Below are 20,612 nucleotides of genomic sequence, written 5' to 3'. Positions count from 1 at the left end.
TATCAAATATGCTTTCTTTGGCTCAACTCAAAATTGAGCTCAGAGTGAGCTCGAAAATAATTGCCAACAAATCAAGCTTGGAGTTCTAGCTATAAAATAATTTCTAACCATGCTTGATCAAATCCAAGCTTGTTTAAGCTTGGCTCAATTACATCCCTAGTCAGGACCAACTAGTGCAATCCAATCAACAAAATACTTAACCTGATTTGATTTGACCCATTCATCAACTTAAGTAACTAAACATGAATCCAATCTCAGCCCAAAATTTTAAATCTAAATACAAATTCGATCCGATCATGTTAAATTGAGTTGCACTGGCTAAGTTTTACTAGTTAAATTAGACCTTATCAAGTATAAACTTCTAAACCCAAAAGGAAAAAAAAGATCAGCATAAATATAAGTCAGTCAAGTTATATGCAGTAAACGAATATAAGAGACTTATTGCAAATTTCGGAAAAAGTCAAAAAAAAGAAAAATATGTTAATTTCCCTTGACCTCAATGTCTCTTTTTAAATGTCTATCACTTTTACATGGTTCCTAATAACTTGGATTCTCTACGTTGTTGCGTAGGTTGGGTCATACCATAGAATGTTGTGTAGCCTACGATGGTCCTGATAAAAAAAAAAAAATGAACGGTTATCGGATGATGAGGGCCATGTATGATACGGTATGTGTAAGCTACTGATAGCTATACAATATATTTCTGCACAACAGGATTTTTATGCCTATTTTTTTATTGATATAATAGCTGCTTATACTGTTCTAATAAAAGTGCAACTAATAGGGTTTGAGAGAAAAGAGATGATATAAGGATGGAAAGATGGCTACAAAATAGGTCCAAAAAATGTGGCCAACAACGAGGTCCAGTCTGTAATTCTACTTGTTTTTGGATACACAAGAATAATCTGAGATGACAGTCACAGTATTCCGCTGTACTGGAGATTCCTGAGCAGGCCCGCTTCCCGTTCAAACATGTGTAACGTCCTCCTTCACGAACTGCTGCTGTGAAAACAAAAGCGTGCCCTCTTCCCCCATCGCCACCCCTCCCTCCCCCCTTCTTCCAACTCCAAACCCCAACCCCATCCCTCACCAATGACCGCCCTTTCCCATCTTTCCCTCTCCTCCAATTCCCAATTTACCCCTCAAAACCCACTCAAATTCCACTACTCCCACTCATCACCCCCTTCTCATCCCACCAAATTCCTCCTCCTCCCCATCCTCTGCTCGAAGTCCGCCAACTCCCCCTTCCCTTCCCTCCGGTGGGTCTCCGAGTGGGCCGATGCCGTCAAGGAGCGTGGCATGCGCAAGCGCCGCCCCCTCTACACCCCCGACGACTGGCGCGACCACCGCAGCTCCAGCCGCCACCTCCGCCACCTCCTCTCCAGCCTCTCCTCCCGCGTCATCCTCTCCCTCATCCCCCCCGTCTTCTCCCTCACCGCCGTCGCTGCCGCCCTCGCCCTCTACAACTCCGCCGTCTCCCTCGCCTGGCTTCCCGACTTCTTCCCCCTTTTCCGGGCGTCGTCGCTGCCTTACCAGCTGACAGCCCCGGCCCTGGCGCTGCTGCTCGTCTTCAGGACGGAGGCGTCCTACTCGAGGTTCGTCGAGGGCCGGAAGGCGTGGATGAAGGTGGTCGCGGGGGCCAATGAGCTTGCCGGGATGGTGATCTCGGGGAGAGGACATAATGGCGGTGCCGATGCCGGAGTCAGGCGGGCATTGTTGAACTATATCATGGCATTCCCTGTGGCTCTCAAGGTTGGTGAAAATCCATTCGCTGCCTACATACTTGCTTAAAGTCATCTTATTTTTATATATATATAAATTTGATTGGATAATTAAATACTTTTTGTTACTCTAGGGCGAAATTTTCGATTGTCTTTCTGGCATAACTTATTAGGGTTGGCAGTGGGAATGTGGTGTCTGCGATAGGTTGAACTCCAAACAATGTTGTATCATGTCAGGAAATATTATTTCCAGCTATCACAAAAAAGAACATTAGCTTACCTTTTTTTTTCTAAAAAAAAAAGGAACACGAGAAGGCTTAGGAGAGTACTATGTAAAAGTATGGAAAAGACTAAGAGACCTGCATTTTATAAATTGAAGAAGTCTATGCTTGTGAAACTGTTCATTTTGGCATTTAGCAAGGATCGATAGCTGCAGATGAATAGGTGCCTAGCCCAATCTTCTGGATTCTGCAACCACCATTTAAAACATTATTTGGTGCTTCAAGTCTTTAATGCAATTAATCGGTTTGGCTACATGAAGAATTTTGCATTAGTTGTTGAGAAATCCTATACCCTTTTGCTTATTTGTCAGCTTTCCTGTTCTAGCTGCACACAATTTTTAAGTGCAGTTATGGTTATATAGTCATAGTACACAACATGATGCAGAAGCTAAGACATATTCTTTTGATAGCCAAATTAAGACATTTAAGTTTATATTGATATAGTTTTACACTAGGACATATACTACCGAGATATCATTCAACTGGAGTCAAGTTACATGATGGAAAACAGAAAGCTAAAATAAATCGTGGCATTGTAGAGGAATTACTACATGAATCTACTCAACAATTGAAGAAAAAGCTTTCCAATATAACTTAGACTTGTATGAAGTCATATTAGAACTGATTGGCTTGATCATGATTTAGAACTTATTGTTGGAGATAAATCACAAAAAACCAGAAATATTTAATTCTCTTGAAAATCATGTTGGAAAATGCACCAATTCGTTTTAGCAAACTCAAAAAAATCAAGAGGATACAAGTGAAGGTGCAGAAGAATTTGGATCAAAGGTGTGCTAGGCACTATCCTGAGTGTTCTTGCTTCTCTCATGCAGGGTAGATGTTATAAATGCTTCCAAGGTAAACATATCCCCATCTCAATCCAACTCCCTCCAAGAGCAGCATTAGCATGTCAATGGTGATGATTTGACCAACTCCCTCCATTACTTGGAAATAAACGTTGAAAAATGATGTAAAAAAAAATGGTGGAAAAACTACGAAGAACCATGGTGGGGATAATAGATGCAGAATTTTGAGGAACAATAAAGCAAAGGCTATTTTTGGGGTGAAAAGAAGCTCTAAAGTATAATCTGATATGTAGGGAGCGCTTGGACCTGGGCTCTATTTATAGAGTCCAATCCAAGTAACATGTTGCCTGCCAATCCATGGACTCAGTGGCTAGTGTAAACAGGCCCGTAAAGGCTACAATAAGTGCCTGGGGTTATGTGAAAGAGTAGATGCCCTACAAGCCAATCGCAATATGTATTGCGAAAGGTTTTTTCTTTTGATTTGTCCAAATCATGTACATGACATTTAAATATGAATAAAGGCGTTATGTTTTATCATATGCTGTTGATTATATTTATGATAAACTCCTTAGTTTAGGGCAATGGTTTTAAGACTATGATGAGATCATACTAGTGAGACTTAAAATCCTAAAATCCTAATCTTAAATATTCCCAGTCATTGGTACATTGAGTCGGGGATCAATGATTACCGGAAAGACTGGCATGTCTTATGTATGCTCGATGCAGAGGATGATTGATCTCACAATCATTTGTGTGGAGACACTAATACAAAGATGTGGGTGCTCATTAGAGGAATGAGTTCACTGAATTAACCTACAAAGAGAAATCTTATGAAGTCTTACTTACATGTCAAAAGATGATTCTCTTAGTGGGAGTTGTGCAACTGATCCTATGACCTGAGATCACCATGGTATCTTGTGCACATGAACCCATATTTTGGTTTACACTCATTCATGACAATAAGTTATGTACGAGGTCTTCTGGATATGGTGAATTGTGTACGAAGATTATGAGTAGGTCAACAAGGAATTAATCACTTCTAGTAAGAGAAGATAGCATCCTATTTATTCTAATCATATGATAATTCAGGAAACCTTTGATCAAAGTAGAATGAAAATTAGAAAGAGTTTCTAATGTTTCATTTTTTGAATTATCATTAAAAGATTGAGAAAAATATGAATATGAAATTGAGTTTGACATATATTCATACTCATATGCATATTTGGGATGCAGTTTGATTAAAGGATTGAATTGCATGGTAACTTGCCACTGAAGGGTATTTTTGGTATTTCCACCAAATTCCATATTTTCCGGGTAGACATGACACGTTGCTAGACGTCAATCTTGTTTTATAGGTTTGATCAAATTAAAGAGTTAATTCGATCACCAATTAGAAAGGATTCTAATTGTTAAGTTCGGGTTCGCGCAGTTTGGACTTAAATCGATTAGAAGAGTTCTAATCAAGTTGGGTCAACTCGCACTCACACCTATTGCTGGCTAAGTATGGAACCCAATGGGTCACACACAAGAAAACTTATCAAGGGTCTAATTGGATTAGATCATGTTTGCAAGATAAACATCCTAGCAGGTGTTGCAAACCTTAGCTCCTAATTCGAATTGGATTCGAATCTGATTCGAATTGGATTCGAATCGGATTCTTAATTGATCTAATTTGATTAGATCATATTCTAATATGGGTTAGCCAAGAGTTGGCACCTAATTGGCTTGGTTTGAGTCTAATTGGATTAGATTTAATAAATCATTCAATCTAGACCGTTAGATCTTGATCTACCGTTGGATGAAGACATAATGGAGAGTTGGTTTAACCCAATTGGATTGGGTTAGAGGATGGCTACCATAATTGACCATTGGATCTTAATCCCACCATTGGATGAAGACATAATGGGTCAAGTGAATGGCGCCTTGCATTGGAGCCCTTGGATCATCATCATGAAAGATCAAGAGGTGAGGCGTGAGGGACATGTGATTAGCATGTGATGTTGACTTGGTCAAAATATGGCACCACATGAAAGGACATATCATTTGATACACCTCTTCACTTGATCTGCACCTCCTCTTATTTGATATGGCCCTTAGATGATGTCCTTTCATGAAAGGATGTGTGGATGGGATGCATCCCTTGGAGATGCATCCCTACACCTATTATAAATAGGCTAGCACTCCATGGGTTTCATCATTCCAACTCCACCCCACTCCTCTCTTCTTTCTTTCTTACATTAGTTTCTTTCTTTCTAGCATTGCTTCTAGTGTGTCCTAAGCCAAGACAAGGTGGTCTTCTTTAGGACAAAAGGATTAGAAGTGATTTTAGAAGGTTAAAGAAAAATAGAAAGAAAGGAAAGCAAGCCATTAGAGTTCTTTAAGAATTCTGCATTAAGGATCAAAGTCTTTGGAGCTTAAGACTTAAATCAAGTTTTCGTGTGGATCAACGTTGGAGGGTGAACACTTGGGCACCTAGTGGAAATTCTGCATATTGGATTAGCGTTAGAGGTATTCTTCTATTTCTGCATTTATATTATATTATTTGATTGCTTTCATTAAGGTGATCTTGGCTTATAAGGGTTTTATGTTAAGGAACTTTATCAAGAAATTTTTAAAATTCCTAACTTCCGCTGCGCATTATAACATGCTAAAATCCTTCAAGTGGTATCAGAGCCATCCTTAATTGGTTCAATCAAATAATTATGTATGATGTATGATTATTAATTTACTATGAGATAGTAATGTCATATGCTTAGAGAAATGCTGAAATGTATGATTAATATATGATATGTTATGTAATAAAATATCATGATATGAAATTTTTCATATGAAAATATGTTGAAGCATGTTAATTAATTGCTTATGATTTATACATGCTATGAGATAGCCATGATGCATAATAGTTTATTTTAGACATGTTAAATGTATGTTACAATTAAGGAATGTGCTAGAGACTAGTAAGCCCTCAATAAAAATTATATTAAGTCATAGTGTTGAAAAACTTTGAGCTAACCCATTTTAGAACAATTAATCTAATTGGTGTCTAAGGAAAGCACTAAAGGTGGTTACTTAATTAGGACCTTACTCTCTGAGTAAGGGGAGCCTCCCACCTGCTTACCTGGCCAATTGTTTGATTGCCTATTATGGATAAGCTTAATATTGATATAACACTATTGATAGCCTTTCTTCATGCCTCGATATTATTATGTCAAGATCCATGCTAGTTTGTTGTGCTAACACAAGACTTGCAATGGGGACTGATGTTATACTGTCTTGGTGCATTAAGATGCTTATGGCATATTTTAATATATTGCCTTGTTGTGCAACCACAAGGGCAATATTATTCGAATATGACTATATGGAAATGAAGGGTTTGACTTAACTAAAATATTATTGTTTGTTGTGCTAACACAAGGCAATAAGTATTTTAAGAGGACAAGATAAAGTTGAGAATTGCATGAGATGCAATTGGAAAGAGTTTCCTACCTTTGAACTCATAAGAGTTTGTTGTGTAAACACAAGGCTTTTTATGATGAATTAGGATCTCAACCCTACTAAGAAAAATTATATTTTCACGTTTATCATAGGAGAGGGCTATGATATTCGATAAAAATAGTAGGAGACAAATTAGATTAAAGTCCTTATCTAGTTGCAAACATGTCATCATGATTGGTCTGCTTATATTAGTTTTGTTTTGCATATGTAGAATTATTAAATGGTTTCTTCACTTTCACTAAGAGGCATCTTAGATGCCAACAAGTTGACCGGACCAAACTATGTGGACTGGTTGAGGAATTTAAAGATAGTACTCACTCAGGAGAAAATTTCCTATATACTTGAAACCCCTGATCTTGGAGATCTAGGGGATGATGCTACAGAAGAGGAGGTTGCCACACATAAGATGTGGAAAAATGACAGTGTGACTGTCAAATGTATCATACTTGCCTCTATGAACAATGAATTACAGAGGCAACATGAAGGCATGGATACTCAATCCATACTTCTCAATTTAAAAGAGTTGTATGGAGAACAAAGCAGGACTGCTAGGTATGAGATATCTAAGCAGTTGTTCCGTGCTAGAATGAATGAAGGAACTCCAGTGCAAAACCATGTTCTTATGGTTATAGACTTGATCACCAGATTAAGTCAATTAGGTTTTGCTATGGATAGTGAGCTCAGTCAGGATTTGATCCTGCAATCACTGCCTGATTCATTCTCTCAGTTTGTTGTGAACTTTCACATGAACAAGCTGAACACCTCCCTGCCCGAGCTGTTAAATATGCTCAAAACAGCTGAAGGGCATATTAAGAAGGATAAAGGTCCACTCCTTCTTATAAATAGCACCTCTATGAGGAAATCGGGAAATAAGGGTTCTAAGAAACGATTGAACCCCAAGAGTAGCATCAAAAAGAAAAAAGGAAAGAAAAACTCCGGATCAAGTACCTGTTTTCATTGCGGCAAAGCTGGCCACTGGAAAAGGAATTGCAAGAGTTTTCTTGCAAGTATGAAGACCGATGCAAGAGTTGCATCAAAAGGTATGTTTATGTTACATGCCAACTTGTCATTAAGTTCTTCAAATTCAAATTCATGGGTATTGGATACCGGCTGTGGTTTTCACATTTGCAAATCTTTGCATGGACTACAGAAAATTAAAATTTTGAAGAAAGGTGACTTCGAGCTGTATGGCGCTGGAGGAGAGTCCATCCAGGCTGAAGCTGTTGGAACCTACAACTTGGAATTGCCTTCGGGAAAGCTCCTACAATTAGAAGATTGTTATTATATGCCCAAAATTATTAGAAATGTAATTTCCATTCCTTTGTTGTTAAAGAAAGGTTTTGAAATTAATGGAAAGGGCAATGGTTGCTCTATTTATTTTTCTAATAAGCATCTTTGCAATGGCATTATGGAAAATGGTCTTCTAGTTTTATTAATTAATGACAATGTCTTTCATATTAATAAAAGCAATAAAAGAAAGAGAGAGGAAGTGAATAATACCCTCCTTTGGCATTGCCGACTTGGTCACATAAGTGAATCAAGAATTAACAAGTTATACAAAGAAGAGTTCTTTGATCCTTATGATTATGAATCATTAGGAACTTGTGAATCTTGTCTTATGGGAAAAATGACCAAGTCTCCATTCACTGGACATGGAGAAAGGGCAAGTGAGTTATTAGGACTTATACATACAGATGTATGTGGTCCTATGACAACTCCAGCTAGAGGTGGATACTCTTACTTCATCACATTCACTGATGATTTATCAAGGTTCGGATTTGTGTATCTTATGAAACATAAATACGAAGCCTTTGATAAGTTTAAAGAGTATCAAAGTATGGTTGAAAAACAAACCGGAAAGTGTATTAAAATCCTTCGATCTGATCGAGGAGGTGAATACCTTTCTAGTGAATTTTTAAATCATCTTAAAGAAAAGGGCATTCTCTCTGAATGGACACCTCCGTATACGCCACAACTAAATGGTGTAGCTGAACGGAGGAATCGTACTCTATTAGATATGGTAAGATCCATGATGTGCTTTATAGATCTTCCTATTTCCTTCTGGGGTTATGCCTTAGAAACTGCTACATATGTGCTAAACAGGATACCTTCAAAATCTGTATCTAGTACTCCATATGAGATATGGAGAGGTAGAAAGCCCAATCTTAAATATTTTAAAATATGGGGCTGCCAAGCATATGTCAAAAGAAATTTTGGACATAAGCTAAGTGCTAGATCAGATAAATGTACATTTATAGGTTATTCCAAAGAAAGTATTGGATATCTCTTCTATCACCCTACTGAACAAAAGGTATTTGTTAGTAGGCATGCCACTTTCTTAGAAAAAGAGTTTATCTTAGAAAAGGGCAGTGAAAGAAGAATTGAACTTAATGAAGTTCAAGACCTACAAATAGAAACACAAGAAATTCTTCAACCAAATGTACCCATTGATGAAGTACAACCACAACACACATCTCCTCTCCAAAGGTCAGATAGAGTGCGAAATGCACCTAAGAGGTATGGGTTTATCATTGAGAATGATGAAGCCCACATCATCGAAAATGATGATCCTCTGACCTATTCGGAAGCTATCATGAGTAATAACTCTAACAAATGGTTAGAAGCTATGAAATCCGAAATAGACTCTATGTATACCAACCAAGTATGGACTTTGGTTGATGCACCAGAAGGTGTTAACCCTATAGGTTGCAAATGGGTCTATAAGAAGAAGATTGGAGCAGATGGCCAAGTAGAAACCTACAAGGCTAGATTGGTGGCAAAAGGTTTCAGGCAAAAGCAAGGAATTGACTATGATGAAACTTTTTCACCAGTTGCCATGCTTAAATCTATTCGGATTTTGCTTGCAATAGCTGCATACTATGATTATGAAATTTGGCAGATGGATGTCAAAACCGCCTTCCTTAATGGTTATCTTGAGGAAGAGGTTTACATGACACAGCCAGAAGGATTTGTCTCAAGTGGGAGAGCAAATCAAGTATGCAAGCTTAAGAGATCCATTTATGGATTAAAGCAAGCATCGAGGAGTTGGAACATCCGTTTTGATACAACAGTCAAAGAGTTTGGTTTTATCAAAAATGTGGATGAACCATGTGTGTACAAGAAGACTAGTGGGAGTGCTGTTGTCTTCTTAATATTGTATGTAGATGACATACTAATCATTGGAAATGATATTCCAATGTTACAATCGGTCAAGACTTGGCTATCAAAAAGCTTTTCCATGAAAGACTTGGGAGAAGCATCCTATATACTTGGTATAAAGATCTATAGGGATAGATCTAAAAGGATGCTAGGCTTGTCCCAGTCTAAGTACATAGATCGTGTGCTAAAAAGATTCAGCATGGAAGGAAGTAAAAGAGGTTACTTACCTATGAGTCATGGCATACGTCTCTCTAAGAAGATGTCTCCTAAGACATCTGAAGAGAGGAATAGAATGAATTCTATTCCCTATGCTTCGGCAGTAGGATCAATTATGTATGCTATGCTATGTACTAGGCCTGATGTTGCTTATGCCTTAGGCATAACAAGCAGATTCCAGGCTGATCCAGGAGAAAATCATTGGATAGCTGTGAAAAATATTCTTAAGTACTTAAGAAGGACTAAAGATATTTTTCTAGTTTATGGAGGATCTGAGTTGAAACTAGAAGGATTTTCTGATTCTAGTTTTCAATCAGATCCAGATGATAGCAAGTCCACTTCAGGGTATGTCTTTACCCTAAATGGTGGTGCAGTGAGCTGGAAGAGTTCCAAGCAGCAAACTGTAGCTGACTCAACTACTGAGGCAGAATACATCGCTGTAAGTGAAGCCGCTAAGGAAGCTGTCTGGATGAAGAAGTTCATCGCTGAGTTGGGAGTAGTTCCTGAGATTGCTGGACCAGTTTCAGTTTATTGTGACAACACTGGAGCTGTTGCTCAAGCAAAGGAACCAAGATCTCATCACAAATCCAAGCACATTCTAAGACGCTTCCACCTCGTTCGAGAGATCGTCGAGAGACAAGACATAGTCATTGAACGAGTAGACACAAAGAACAACTTAGCAGACCCGTTCACTAAAGCTCTACCACAACAGCAGTTCGATCGCCACCTCGATTGTATGGGGATAAAATATAAGAGCGATTGGCTTTAGTGCAAGTGGGAGATTGAAAGAGTAGATGCCCTACAAGCCAATCGCAATATGTATTGCGAAAGGTTTTTTCTTTTGATTTGTCCAAATCATGTACATGACATTTAAATATGAATAAAGGCGTTATGTTTTATCATATGCTGTTGATTATATTTATGATAAACTCCTTAGTTTAGGGCAATGGTTTTAAGACTATGATGAGATCATACTAGTGAGACTTAAAATCCTAAAATCCTAATCTTAAATATTCCCAGTCATTGGTACATTGAGTCGGGGATCAATGATTACCGGAAAGACTGGCATGTCTTATGTATGCTCGATGCAGAGGATGATTGATCTCACAATCATTTGTGTGGAGACACTAATACAAAGATGTGGGTGCTCATTAGAGGAATGAGTTCACTGAATTAACCTACAAAGAGAAATCTTATGAAGTCTTACTTACATGTCAAAAGATGATTCTCTTAGTGGGAGTTGTGCAACTGATCCTATGACCTGAGATCACCATGGTATCTTGTGCACATGAACCCATATTTTGGTTTACACTCATTCATGACAATAAGTTATGTACGAGGTCTTCTGGATATGGTGAATTGTGTACGAAGATTATGAGTAGGTCAACAAGGAATTAATCACTTCTAGTAAGAGAAGATAGCATCCTATTTATTCTAATCATATGATAATTCAGGAAACCTTTGATCAAAGTAGAATGAAAATTAGAAAGAGTTTCTAATGTTTCATTTTTTGAATTATCATTAAAAGATTGAGAAAAATATGAATATGAAATTGAGTTTGACATATATTCATACTCATATGCATATTTGGGATGCAGTTTGATTAAAGGATTGAATTGCATGGTAACTTGCCACTGAAGGGTATTTTTGGTATTTCCACCAAATTCCATATTTTCCGGGTAGACATGACACGTTGCTAGACGTCAATCTTGTTTTATAGGTTTGATCAAATTAAAGAGTTAATTCGATCACCAATTAGAAAGGATTCTAATTGTTAAGTTCGGGTTCGCGCAGTTTGGACTTAAATCGATTAGAAGAGTTCTAATCAAGTTGGGTCAACTCGCACTCACACCTATTGCTGGCTAAGTATGGAACCCAATGGGTCACACACAAGAAAACTTATCAAGGGTCTAATTGGATTAGATCATGTTTGCAAGATAAACATCCTAGCAGGTGTTGCAAACCTTAGCTCCTAATTCGAATTGGATTCGAATCTGATTCGAATTGGATTCGAATCGGATTCTTAATTGATCTAATTTGATTAGATCATATTCTAATATGGGTTAGCCAAGAGTTGGCACCTAATTGGCTTGGTTTGAGTCTAATTGGATTAGATTTAATAAATCATTCAATCTAGACCGTTAGATCTTGATCTACCGTTGGATGAAGACATAATGGAGAGTTGGTTTAACCCAATTGGATTGGGTTAGAGGATGGCTACCATAATTGACCATTGGATCTTAATCCCACCATTGGATGAAGACATAATGGGTCAAGTGAATGGCGCCTTGCATTGGAGCCCTTGGATCATCATCATGAAAGATCAAGAGGTGAGGCGTGAGGGACATGTGATTAGCATGTGATGTTGACTTGGTCAAAATATGGCACCACATGAAAGGACATATCATTTGATACACCTCTTCACTTGATCTGCACCTCCTCTTATTTGATATGGCCCTTAGATGATGTCCTTTCATGAAAGGATGTGTGGATGGGATACATCCCTTGGAGATGCATCCCTACACCTATTATAAATAGGCTAGCACTCCATGGGTTTCATCATTCCAACTCCACCCCACTCCTCTCTTCTTTCTTTCTTACATTAGTTTCTTTCTTTCTAGCATTGCTTCTAGTGTGTCCTAAGCCAAGACAAGGTGGTCTTCTTTAGGACAAAAGGATTAGAAGTGATTTTAGAAGGTTAAAGAAAAATAGAAAGAAAGGAAAGCAAGCCATTAGAGTTCTTTAAGAATTCTGCATTAAGGATCAAAGTCTTTGGAGCTTAAGACTTAAATCAAGTTTTCGTGTGGATCAACGTTGGAGGGTGAACACTTGGGCACCTAGTGGAAATTCTGCATATTGGATTAGCGTTAGAGGTATTCTTCTATTTCTGCATTTATATTATATTATTTGATTGCTTTCATTAAGGTGATCTTGGCTTATAAGGGTTTTATGTTAAGGAACTTTATCAAGAAATTTTTAAAATTCCTAACTTCCGCTGCGCATTATAACATGCTAAAATCCTTCATTATGTTTAGACATAGCTGAGCCCAAGCACCTGTGTGTGAGGTAAAAAGCCCAAAGGCCTACAGATCCAACTAGAGTCCACTTGGGAAAGTAATAAATGCAACTTCACTTGCATTTGTTCTCCAATATGGGCTAAAGTTTTAAAGAATGTGTTAAATCATAATGCTACAATGCTTGGAACTTTTGAATCAAGAAATAAGGAAAAATGTAGCAGTAAAGTATTTTAAATATAAGTATCATAACACTTTTGCTATCTGTAGAGGACTGCTATCTAAAAGTTATTGATTTGTGTAAGCAACAAGATTCCATTTTTTATGAAACTTTATTAATTTAGGTTTGTAGTAAAACTTTAATTATTGGTAGGTAAATTTTTGGTGCATAAGCATCATGATTTTCGATACTTGTATGTGTATGTGAGATAAATAGATGACAGAGATTCAAGCAGTAATGACCTAAACAGTTGTTTTAGACCTAAACTGCTGTTTTAGTGGTTGCATTTGTGCTTGGTGTGGTTTGTGGTAAGCTTTTACTGCAAATTCTTGTAGAGTTTATCCCCCCTCCCCGCTCTCTCTCTTAGTAGGTTGGGGGGAGGGTTTGTAGATGGCTAGTAGCCTATAGCTCTGGATACATGTTTTAATGCATGCATGATTACTGAGCTGGCTGTGTGTGACTTTACATTCTTTGAATGAGTTTCAGTTCAATCTGTACACATATTCCACCTTCTTGTGTTGCATCCTTTTTATATGTCAGACATGAGCCACTTCTAAATGCATGTATATCTCGAGGTGCTTGCCTGATGTTGTTATATTGCATTCACTCCAATAGTTCCTCTTAGAGTTTCCTGTGGAAACAATGAAGAATACATGCTCGTTTATTACTCCTTTAGTTTGGAACGTGGACACGACAAATCCATGCTTGCTATATGTGTTCTGTTGCCTTTTCTGATAAATCAATTGGGATCTCTATAGTTGTAGAAGGTTTTGTCATGTAGACTGATTCTGGTTTCTCGTTATTACACCTGGCTTCTTTTCTGTTCTTGTTAGATATGCTCTAGTACTTTATACATTTTCTTGAGTATACCTCTGATATTTCCATTCCTAGTTATACCAATTTCTAATAAAAATACTTTTTATCAGACTAGTAACTGGAATTAATATCAATCTGATAACTAAAGCTCTGCACTGCAGTGTCATGTTATTAATGGTTCAGACATCAGATCAGATCTGCAGAATTTGCTTGAAGAGGATGATCTATCTATAGTTGTGAGATCGAGGCATCGTCCTCGCTGCATCATTGAATTTATTTCACAGAGCCTTCAAATTTTACATTTAGAAGAACCAAAGCAAAACATCTCGGTAATTTCTTTTGGAGCTAATTACCCTCTGTAAAGCAGAATAGGAAGAAAATGGTTTATGTTTAGCTGAAGAAAGTCTGTAACTCCTTTATGCATTTCATCGATAAGTTGTGGTTAATTAGTGCACAAACATCACTTTAGTTTTATATGTCACTGTAGTATACTCTAATTACTTCCATATGAACTTTTTTCGTTTCTTTTGGACATATAGAAGAACGATATCCATACCAACCGAAAGTATGTCAGGCCACATTGTTCATACTATGCTGAAAGCAAAGTAATCCATAAGACAAGCAGATCACATCGACTGATTTATAAAAAAAGAAATAATAAAAGGAAGTTAGATAAAAGAATCATCTTGAGATCCTGAGCAAGAAAAAGGTAAGAAAAGGAGGAATGTACTGCAATGAAAATAATTAAATCAATTCTTAAATCTAGTTGCATCAACTTGAGATTTATGTTAATGTAAACCATGGTCTTTTCTGACTGTAAATACTCTAATATATATTGGACTAAGTGAATTCTTAAAATTCAAAGACAAGAGAATCAATTTTTAGGAATATCGGATTGGTAATTGTTATGCTACTAGTTCTCTCATAGTTTCTTGGTTTTGCGGGTTTCAACGTTTTGCTAGATGTCTTTGATTCTTTGGTTTTTGATCCGTAAGAAAAAAAAGGAGCAGCCAAGTGTCTGATTCTCTCACCGTTGTGGGATAAGTTTTATTTATGAAAATATGTTCTCTCATCTCGGTTCTTGTTTGAGGTAATTTTCTCTCTCATCAAGGTTCAGCATGACCTAACACCAAGTTTATTTATTTTTTTGGAATGAGTGTGATGTCTGACTTTTGCTGTGTCATTCACTTTTGCAATGGCAAACGTTTACTTATAGTTGTCTTCCTGAAGGCATTAACTACCTTTTTTTCACTGTTGTGCTTAGGATGAAGATAAATTGTGGATGAAGATGAAGTCCACGTGACATAATCAACACCGAGTTCCCAACATATTTTGAGATACCCAGATGCCTCACAGTCCATGCATACAAAGTTTCTTGCTATAAGAGTTAGTTGCAACATAATATTTTTGGTCATTGGCATATTTTTCTCTTATGTTGTTGACTTTCTTGCTGGATGGGCCAGTTTATGTCCTCATCTAAGAATTCCATCAGTAGCTTCTGAAAATTTTTTAGTGAAGTTTTGGTTCCCTAATCATGATTGGCTTGATCTTTCAAAAAACACGGTCAATAACAGGAGTCAATTTGGAGTTTAAACCGTCTGGTCATTCCATGTAGAATTCAAGATCTAAGGGGACCCTCCAAAGAAAAAGTCAAGACTATAGAAGTTTCTAATGCCTCCATGTAAACATGGTATGGTTTTTGTCATGGATGACTTTCATTTTTTTTTTTCTTATTCCTTTAATTTCTGAATCCTTCCTCTAGAATCAATGCAAGAAAGAAAAACTTTGTAATCTCATAGGAAACAGCATTTATCTGGGCTTAAATATTTTTTCAAATTAGATGCAAACCTGTCTTATAGTTCCACTGCATAAGCTGGATAAATGCAAGGGCTTGAGCTACCAATGCCAAACAATTTACAATTATCAACAAATGTCACTGCTTGCACCATCAACTCCAATTTTACTTTGGGGATCAATCTGCTGTGCAAGCAAACCTGGCATGGTAACTCATGGCATGAGATACAATGACATACTAAATGTGGCCGATTTTTAGCAATCCATGAGATAGTTCTTTTCAAGCCATCCTATCAAACTCCTTCTGCATACTTGGAAACCCTGCAGTGAGACTTGGTGTTGTCCTTTGTTGGTTATATTTCTTTGCTGGATAGGGCATATCCAACACCTATCTTGTTGTTGTTCTTCTCAGTTTGCTGCGTTGGTGTCCTGCACTACATTTTAGGAGTAACATTCTTTTATCATTGAATCTATATTTCCTTCTATCCATTCTTTCAGAATGTTTAAGGAATATTTCAATCATTTATTTTCTGATCAAGTAGCAAGGGCCATTTGGAGGTATGAGACATGAATGGGCTGGTGAAACATTGTGCTACATCTTCAAGTTTCTTATCCATGTTAATTTTCATTGAAAAAAAGTGAAGCTCTTGGAATTTTAATGTATTTATGGAACTTGGTCACCTTGTGGGGCTGAGGATATGTCACCATTGACGGTGTCAATGGTTGATGAGGGTGCTTCACATTATTCCCTCTGTCTATGATCCCATTGCAAGTGACCTGGGAACTCTGCAGTCCTCAAGGTTAGCAAAGGTGCCTGTACAATTACAACTGTATGCAGAACTTAAATAACTAAAATCAAAGTTTGAAGATAAAAGAAAAGGTGATTGAAGTCTTATTTGTAAAAGGAATGCAGATCCTTCCATCTAGTTAACTTTTATTCTTTGTAGTTTCAGTCTATCATTGGTGAGAAAGTTGAGGTATACATGATCACTTCATATCAAGGTTTTCTCTGAATGTCAATAATTGGCCTCAAGAACTTCAGGTGTGAAAAACTTGTGTTGGTGAACGCTATGAGTACTTGCACAACATAGAGGACAAAGCTTCTCTTGAAAAACTTGTGTTGGTGATCACTACGAGTATTATTAATATACCGACCTGCAATATTAAGAGCAAGTTTCTATTCTGGCTTGGCTCCAATTTTTTATTACATTCTGCTGTTGCTGCTATTGAACAGACAGCTATATTAAAGCTCTCTTACAAAGTAATTTAATTCAAGCTATTTATGATGGAATTTCTTTTTTACTAATTTATAGTTATTTTAATTATCAAATTATGCGTTATGTAGAGAAAGGACATTTTATCTGTATGTTAAATGCCAACTGTTCCTTATATTTGTTTCTTTAGTCATTTTCTTGGTTGAGTTTGCTAAGCTCTCTGGTACTGTTTTGTTAAATCATTGAGAACCTTGTTGTTTATTGCTTTCTTGCTAATAATAACGTCAGCATGCTACAGATGCAAGTTATTACGCTTTCTTCCCCGAGCCAGATGGTGGTATTAACTCATTGTGTATATCTTGCCTTTTCATATAGGAGTCAAAGATCTCTTGCTTCCATGAAGGGATTGGTGTCTGCGAACAGCTAATGGGTACTCCAATCCCTCTATCATATACTCGCTTAACCTCGAGATTTCTAGTCTTATGGCATCTTACACTTCCTGTGATACTTTGGGATGACTGCAATTGGATTGTTGTTCCTGCTACCTTTATCAGTGCAGCCTCTCTATTCTGCATCGAAGAAGTAAGCAAATATGTTTCTCTTGAGTTGTTTCTTATAATATGTCTGACTTCCGATCATTATCAGAAATTAATGACCATAAAGCTTGGATGAGCTATTATATTAATATTTGATAACCTTCATTTATCTTTGCTTCTAACTTAAACAGCTCATTTGTTTCATAATTTAAGTTCTGACAGAATAATAACATCATCAGCTATTCATAGGGTGGATAAATTTTTCTAGGTTGGCTCTACCTAGCAATTAAAATGCTGTTTTTCAAGATAATTTAAGTGTAGAATCACTCTCTCATGCATTCTACTGCTTATCTCTGCCTCTTTACACTTTTTATTTGAAGATTATTACTAAAAAATACATTATTTCCTTTATATTTGACTTGGTGCACTATTGCTCCTGCCTCCTATGGACTCCCTTTTCCTTTTCTTTTTGTTTGTTGAACTTCTCTAAACTCTGCTATTTTTGATAGAAAACCCTATAAATGAGACTCAATTATACTTGATCGCTTGACTACTCCAATTGGAAACCTGCAAGCCTTCCTATCGCCAAGTGCCTTATGAGAGATTGTTAATGCTTAGCAATTCAAATGCCCAATCATTTATTCTTAAACCTTCCCTATCTTGATAAACTGATTCTAAGTGGCCTTCTTCTTGTATATAAAGTATATTTGTCACTCTTGCAAATTGTATAGTTGACAAAAATGACTCTTTCAACAAGTTGCAATTTAATTTCCTCGCATGAGATTCTCGAGTTTGCTAATAGATCTGCATTTTGATGACTCAGAACTGTGGTAATGAAAAGAAAGGCAATGCCTTTTCCAAGTGGTTTATCTTAGCATGCTAGCCACTGCTTCATTTCGTATGGCGATAAAATATTCCACTTCTGAGACCTTTTAAAGCCTTTGATTATGTGGTCAACACCCTGTACTATGGGTATGAGATGTGGCAGAAAATACCCAGCAATGGGTGTAGAATCAACTCACAGAAATGCCCGGTCAAAGAAACCAATGGCCTGCAACATGACTTCTCTCCCTCTCTTCAATGGAATCACAGAAATTGACAGTATAGTTAATTGAAAAAACCAATAAACACATCTCATCTAAGAAGTGAGAAGCTGGTCCTAATAAAACGGTACATGCTTTATAAACATGCATACAATGCACCTAAATTCCACACACTTGGCAAATTAGATGCAGAAATTCCACCAAATGTTTGGAATAAAAGTTGGGAAAATAAAATAACCTGAAGGAATTAAAATAATTGTGAGAGAACTGATCTATATGAGCAAGCGCATAGAAGACAACTAGAGGGGAAGAAGCAACAACAACCATCAGTCGTAACAACAAGATGAATAACAGTTACATTGAATATTTATTAATGGACAGTAAGAGTTGAAGAAGCAACAACAGCCAACAGTCATCACAACAAGACAAGTAACAATTCTCATTTAAATATTCATAAATCTTTCAAGAATAGTTATTCTGCATTATTGAGTAGTTGGTGATTTTTTTTAATGATACATAAGTTATTGAGTAATTGGATTCTTTTAATGTTTCAGAGAATTTTGTGACAGCAGTTCTATGTGCAACTTTTCCTTGTAGAACTCATGCATGGGATGTTGCTTGCCTGGTCACTATCAAATATTGTCTAACAAGACACATGCCTCTTTTTTTACAACCAATTTGCAGAACTAGACGATATGTAAAGCAAAATAGCGGTCATATGACTCATATCATTGCTATACTTTGGCTTGCTAACTTACATAGAAATCTGATCAGGTTGGTGTACTCATTGAAGAGCCATTCCCAATGCTTGCACTTGATGAGCTGTGTAAACAGCTTCACGACAGCATCAGAGAGGCAGTGGCTATAGAGAACCAGGTTCGCGTGAGACTTCTTGCCAAAATGGATGGCCACTTTGATGGACATCCTGTTAATGGATGGCCTAGTTCCAAAACCAAACAGGGATAAAGGGATGATAGCTGAACTAATACTGGATTTTCTGAAATTATTTATGGCAATAACTCCAGGAAATTGATTAAGGAAGCGCACCTACCAAGGATACTCGAAGTCTGCATATCTGGGTCCCATGTAACAACCAGTTATTTGGGTTTCAAGCAATTCAGAGGGTTGGTATCCAATGATGAGCAACTGGGTCATTAATTTAAAGCATTATCTAATTATATACGATGAGGAGGAGCTTGAGAAGAGGGAGCTACAAAAATCTACCTAGAAGAAGAGAGGATACGGAGATCAACGAACCAAGAGGTACTTCGTAATGTGTACAGACTACAGAAGTGTCCGCCTGTTTGCACTAAAGCTACCAGAGGAAGCAGGCAGTGCTGAATAGTTACTCTAAATCTCTAATGGTGCGACGATGGGCTTATTGTGTGGTGAACTTAAAACATTGTCATGGGTCTTGATTTCTTGATTTCGTAGTACCATGAAATTTGTGACTCATGGTGCAGTGCTGCCTTTGGGGAATGTAAGCGTAGGAGAACTAGTTCACAGAAGACAGTAATCTTTGATAGATAGGAATGTTGGGACGAAAGAAAACGGTATTTAACCATGTGAAACGGATATCATTAGTATATGACTACATGTATGAGATGGTAACACGAGGTATAGGGTTGTAGCTGACATTGTAATTGTACGCTTGTGGTATCATAAGTATGGCCTTGCAGTAGAAGCTTTATTTGCACTGCTTGAGTGCAATACGGGGCAAATTTTTATCTCGCGCATGGCCTCATGCATATTTGCTTCGTAATTACCCATTAAATATCTGGATGTTGACAAAACATTGCACGGCAAAGGCAATCATTCACTGCATTTATCTGCAGTTGAAGTTTCCACTGTCAGTATTAAAAGTAGATGTGTGGACCAGGGGGCTCACAGGATGTAAAGCAGGGCAGCATGCCCGATTAAATCTATGCTGCAACTCTTTATTTTTGTTTGTACTTCTGTTCTTGTATTATCAACTCTATTACCTGATTTCATCTACTTAATGGAATCTTCCCTTTTTTTTAACTTTTGTTTTTTTTTGAAGTTAGTATGTGAATTATTATGTCGCAATAAAATCCAAGATGGTGCATGAAAGGCAAGGGTGCAAATGGGTCAAATAGGCATGGATTCGAATTCAGTACCGGATACTTGAAGTTATGATCCATTGGATTCTATCAGAAGTTTGGCTCTAAACAAAGACACATTTACTACAACGTAAATGAAAGTTACTAAAAGGAAGATCCAAAACGGTTGGCTCTTGTAACAAAGGTAGCACTTGATTGATAAGCACTCAATAATGA

At 37.2% G+C, this 20,612-nt stretch overlaps 1 protein-coding gene across 2 annotated transcripts; it reads left to right on the top strand.

Annotated features, from left to right (window-relative positions):
* The first annotated feature begins 985 nt into the window (after positions 1-985).
* LOC103719372 (UPF0187 protein At3g61320, chloroplastic-like) lies at positions 986-20,337 on the top strand. Of its 2 annotated transcripts, XM_008808581.3 has the most exons (4): positions 994-1,752; positions 13,890-14,057; positions 17,112-17,318; positions 19,090-20,337. In XM_008808581.3, exons 1-4 carry the CDS (start codon positions 1,093-1,095, stop codon positions 19,279-19,281), a joined length of 1,227 nt encoding a protein of 408 aa, XP_008806803.1. In that variant the 5' UTR covers positions 994-1,092; the 3' UTR covers positions 19,282-20,337. The 2 variants fall into 2 exon arrangements, with proteins under 2 accessions (XP_008806805.1, XP_008806803.1); XM_008808583.3 differs by lacking the exon at positions 13,890-14,057 and having other exon boundaries at positions 986-1,752.
* Positions 20,338-20,612: the final 275 nt, after the last annotated feature.

The sequence above is a fragment of the Phoenix dactylifera genome, unplaced genomic scaffold, assembly GCF_009389715.1.
Source record: "Phoenix dactylifera cultivar Barhee BC4 unplaced genomic scaffold, palm_55x_up_171113_PBpolish2nd_filt_p 000701F, whole genome shotgun sequence".
Taxonomy (NCBI): domain Eukaryota; kingdom Viridiplantae; phylum Streptophyta; class Magnoliopsida; order Arecales; family Arecaceae; genus Phoenix; species Phoenix dactylifera.
The sequence above is the reverse complement of the archived record's forward strand: the minus strand, read 5'-3'. Positions and strand labels throughout refer to the sequence as shown.

Excerpts from the sequence above, each read along its gene's own strand:
- LOC103719372 (XM_008808581.3), top strand. The coding sequence starts at position 1,093 with ATGACCGCCCTTTCCCATCTTTCCCTCTCCTCCAATTCCCAATTTACC. Across the intron at positions 1,753-13,889 it reads CATTCCCTGTGGCTCTCAAG|TGTCATGTTATTAATGGTTC; the intron begins GTTGGTGAAAAT and ends TCTGCACTGCAG. Across the intron at positions 17,319-19,089 it reads CTCTATTCTGCATCGAAGAA|GTTGGTGTACTCATTGAAGA; the intron begins GTAAGCAAATAT and ends AAATCTGATCAG.